The 4,532-nt window shown below is 33.0% G+C and overlaps 1 protein-coding gene across 1 annotated transcript; it reads right to left on the reverse strand.

Moving 5' to 3' along the window:
- Positions 1–764: 764 nt before the first annotated feature.
- LOC125195947 (cytochrome b6-f complex iron-sulfur subunit 1, chloroplastic-like) lies at positions 765–3,117 on the reverse strand. Its single transcript, XM_048094249.2, has 5 exons — positions 2,990–3,117; positions 2,686–2,906; positions 1,718–1,835; positions 1,438–1,620; positions 765–1,070 (listed from the first exon to the last, which is right to left on the reverse strand). Exons 1-5 carry the CDS (start codon positions 3,029–3,031, stop codon positions 969–971), a joined length of 666 nt encoding a protein of 221 aa, XP_047950206.2. The 5' UTR covers positions 3,032–3,117; the 3' UTR covers positions 765–968.
- Positions 3,118–4,532: the final 1,415 nt, after the last annotated feature.

The following is a 4,532-nucleotide window of genomic DNA, read 5'->3' on the forward strand; positions in this document are numbered from 1 at the left end:
ATGTAGGGTATCTAGCAATATGGTTCTCAAAATCAATATTGTCATAATGAATTGATAAAGAAAGAGATTATAGATGAAGATTATATTTAATTTGCAAATTTTGTAGATGCTAAGAACACACTATGGGTGAAATGATTAATTATGAGATTGATTGTTCATCTGAATTTGTAAATGTAGATAGATATGGCAATGAAATAATGTTGATACTCTTTTAATTACTTGCATGTAAATGTAAAAAACTAAAATTGTTATCTTTTTACTTGGAAAAGTAAAATTAATAAAATTTTCCACGCACATACGAGTATTCACAAGTCAGACCTATATTATTCACGCATCACACATGTTTTTAAGTCCATATAAGTCCATACCCAGACACCCATGGGCCTAAATTCAGCCCAACATATATTATTCATAGTCCTAAACACTTGGTGGAAACAAATGTTAATCATCAAATTTCTAATTAATATGGGCTTCAACTATTGTCCTTTAAATGGGCTTTCTCGAATTATTTGTGTTTTACAATATGATTGTCCCACCACCTGACGTGAGCATTATTTGTAAACATCACCCTTGATTAATGTATATTAACATTATTTGTTTTAAATTATATACTTACTTTTTGTTACAATACCTCAAAATTTATTAATAGAGTTATTAATTTTACAAATTACTTAAAAATAAAAACTCGAATGATTCATTTTTTCTATAATTTAAATATATATATGAGATTCTTACAAATGATGCTCAAATAAAATACTCCAATATACCATAAAATCTTCTATATATGTATATAGACCAAGAATATGGGGGTATGCAATATCTTGCATAAAATCCAACACTATGATTTACACAAATTATAATTTATAGGTATGTGTCAAAATTACATGGTAACATCAAGTTTATCTTGAGGCCTTACATTCATTCATAGAGAAGTTGTGAATACACAAATGGGAATGCTCTAGAGAGATCTAAGACCACCATGGCTCCTCTCCAGTTCTAAAATCAGTCTCCACCCATGGAACAAAAATCACCTTCCCATCATCAATATCTGCATGAGCCAAAGCCAAAGACTGCACAACCAAAATATATTACAAATCACATCACCACTTAATTAACAAATATGAAAACAAGAGCTTTGTTAAATTTATATATTTTCTTTAAATTCAAATTCAAATTCAAGATGATAGTAATAAGCTCTATGTAATCCTACAAACACCCTGTATTTCTAACTTTGGAAAGTCTTGTGTGAGACTGTCTGATGAGTCTGGTCAAGAAAACAGATCCAAATCCATATTTCAAAACAATTCAAAATACGGATTGAAATATGGTTTGGATTCACGTCTTGACCAGTCTCACATTAAGACGGTTAAAAGTGTACAAGAGCAAGAAGATGATATTTTTGTCCCAATATATACGAGATGTAACACGAAAACATACCAAGGGAGCAGGTCCTCTGACAACTTTCCCTTGGTTGTTGTATTGTGATCCGTGGCACGGGCACATGAACTTGTTCTCAGCCTTGTTCCACGGCACAACACAACCAAGATGAGTGCAGACGGCGTTGATACCATAGGTTGCAAGTGTTTTGTCGTTCTCCACAACGAGGTACGTAGGATCACCCTGAAAATCACCAAAGAATCAAACCTATCCTTTCAACATATGAAAGTAGGAATCCTATCCTTAAAATAGCTCATATTGAATCATTGATTTGCATTACCTTCAATCCCTGCGTGAGGGTCCGGTCACCGGGTCCGTGCGTTTTGATCCATTCCTCTGCAACGATGTCGTTCCCCAAAGCATCCTTTGCCGGAGTGCCACCACCACCCCCTCCAGAACTGTCATCGGTAACCGCACAAACACAAATATTGAGTTAAAAAAATACTATATTAACTAAAATTTGACATTGATTTTTAAATTATTTTTTTATTTGTATACGATTATGCAAGTATATATTTGATGTTATTGTCAAATTATGATATTTTCCTCGAACCACAAACTTTACATTCAGTTTCTTATTTCCCAAACAAATCCAAATAAAATATTTTCTGCAATTATATATTTGATGTTATTGTCAAATTATGGCATTTTCCTCGAAACACAGACCTTTTACATTCCGTTTCTTATTTCCCATACCAATCCAAATAAAATATTTTCTACAAACACTTATTCTGGGTAGGCAACCGTGAAATGTTTATGATATTTTAGAACATTTTTTTTAATTCGTGATAAGGATGATAGAACTCAAGTTATTATAGTTATGCCAAGTAGGACAAAAAAGCCTTGTATATTAGTAGGACATGGTGATTGACCTAATGTAGTACATAACAAATGAAATGTAACATTTGTGATATTTTAAACCAATTTTAAAATTCGTGCGAAATATCAAAAGACCAAAGTTTATTATTTTAGGGACCGATATCACTACAACAACAAACACCATTACAGAATTTTTTAATAAAATTTAAATTGCTAATTTGTGTTTCTAAATATATCACCAACAATTCAAACAACATCCTTATTGCTGGTATTCCAACTAAAATTAGAGGACGCAAATGAAAGCGTTCTAAAAAAACAAAAGATTAAGTTGATTTGCCCTTAATTTAATAAGGCTTCTTTTGCGTCCTAAATTTTTGTTTATTTTTAAAAACATTCCAACGCAAAGTGTATTAGAGATAGAAAACAAACCCAGGTGGAACAAAGAAGTAAGTGTAGGGCAACAACATCCCGGTTGAAGGAAGAGCAATGGCGCCGAGAAGCAGCAGATTCATCAGCTCTCTCTTCCCCATATCCGGCACCCGGTCGGCCGGCACGCTCGCCATGCACCTAACCTTCATCCCCTTCCCCTTTCCGACCTTCACCGCCGCCAAATTTGTGCAACGGTTCATCCCATTCTTGCTGCAGCAGAGCTGATCGATCGATTGATTAATTAATTAGCCTCACAAATTGATTTTTTGAATTAGGGATTGATGAGTGAGTGAGATTGAGTTACCTGAGAAGGGATGATGGAGGAGAGCGTGGTTGAGGAAGCCATTGGTGGGGAGTTTGTGTGGAAAGAAGTTGATTTTGAGGTAAGTTGGTGAAGTGATCAAGTGGTGGCCACAAGCCTTTGAGATAAGGTGATATGGTATTGGATGCCACATGTTTGGTTAGGCTTTATTGGTATTCAATTGAATTAATATTTTTACTATTGAAAAACAACTTATTATACTCTCCCTCGTCTCATAAAAATAGAGGATACAAGGACAGCAAAAGCATTTTAATACTCATTCCGTCTCATGTTAGTTGCACTTTTCATTTTTATCGTAAATTTGGGATTAATTATTTAGTCTAATTAAATTAGAATTTTAAGTGTAATGAGACATCACTTAATAAAGGAGCCCTTAACTAAACCTAACATGTACATTTTGTGGCGGACGCAGAAATGAACGTGAGTATGGACTAAATTTTCAAAATTTACCTTAAAAATAAATTTGTATGTAGTTTGAATTATTAATAGGGACTTTTATATAATATGTATAAATTTTAGAACTTTATAGTAGAAAAAAGTTTTAGAAAATGAATTCATTAGGGGCTAAAGCCCCTCCACCATTGTATGTAGTTCCGCCAGTGTGTACATTAATTCCAACTTAAATTAGAAATAATGTAAGTAGTTTGGGACGAGTCGAAATGAAATAGTGCGAGTAAGGACGGAGGGAGTAATATACTTTCCAACAATAGAAAGTGGCTATCTGGGAGGGACCAAAATCGAGAAAAAACGACTATTTTTATGGGACGTAGAAAGCAGGAATCTGCCAAGTCATTGACCTCACTATAATTCGTGACATGGTTTTAATCTAAAATCAGATATATTTAAATTTGGTATCTTTGATTGGAAGGAATGAATTTATAGAAGCTTAAAAATCAGAATCAAGAAAGGGGTTTGTTAAAATCTCTGATTTAGTTGATCAATAAGTGTTATTCCAACAAATATTTTGTCAGCTTTATTAGAGGAAATATCTTAGGTTTATATAACTATCTATGTCTTAAAAATCTACTCCCTTGGTATAAAAAAAATGGATCACCTTTCTTGGTCCGGCCCAAACCTATTGGATTTTGAATACTTTAATCAATTTCGGGCCCAAATATTGTAATGATTGGAATTTATAAAATCAGTTCGGGTGGGCCAAGTCGCACATCTCATTTTCTTTTTATAACCACCAAACTAATTAGAATATAATATTATTTCATTTGACATTTGTTTCCTTCAAACCTCACAACTTAAAAATCCTAAAATCAATAGTATATTTGATGGGTAAGTTGCATGTATTATTTGATGAATCTTATCCTATGAGTTGTCGTTCAATTACAATCATTATTAACATTCACATACAAAATAATGTGTTTTGTTGACAAAGATTATTTAGTAGGAGCATCAATGTTCAATTATTGACAAAGGTTTATGCTACATATGTTTCAATTTGTTAATGATCAGATCTTGACCAAATTATGAGACTGAGATTTGAATTAATTGGCCGCATTTGGAATTAACTGTA

Source organism: Salvia hispanica, chromosome 4 (genome assembly GCF_029641045.1).
Source record: "Salvia hispanica isolate PSC_SH4W2 chromosome 4, Shi_PSC_v1, whole genome shotgun sequence".
Lineage (NCBI taxonomy): Eukaryota > Viridiplantae > Streptophyta > Magnoliopsida > Lamiales > Lamiaceae > Salvia > Salvia hispanica.

What these genes read in the sequence shown, in the direction of transcription:
- LOC125195947 (XM_048094249.2), bottom strand. Translation starts at nt 3,031, where the DNA reads ATGGCTTCCTCAACCACGCTCTCCTCCATCATCCCTTCTCAG. An exon ending in TACTTCTTTGTTCCACCTGG is followed by an intron (nt 1,836 to 2,685) that starts GTTTGTTTTCTA and finishes TACCGATGACAG; the next exon opens with TTCTGGAGGGGGTGGTGGTG. An exon ending in CCCTCACGCAGGGATTGAAG is followed by an intron (nt 1,621 to 1,717) that starts GTAATGCAAATC and finishes GGTGATTTTCAG; the next exon opens with GGTGATCCTACGTACCTCGT.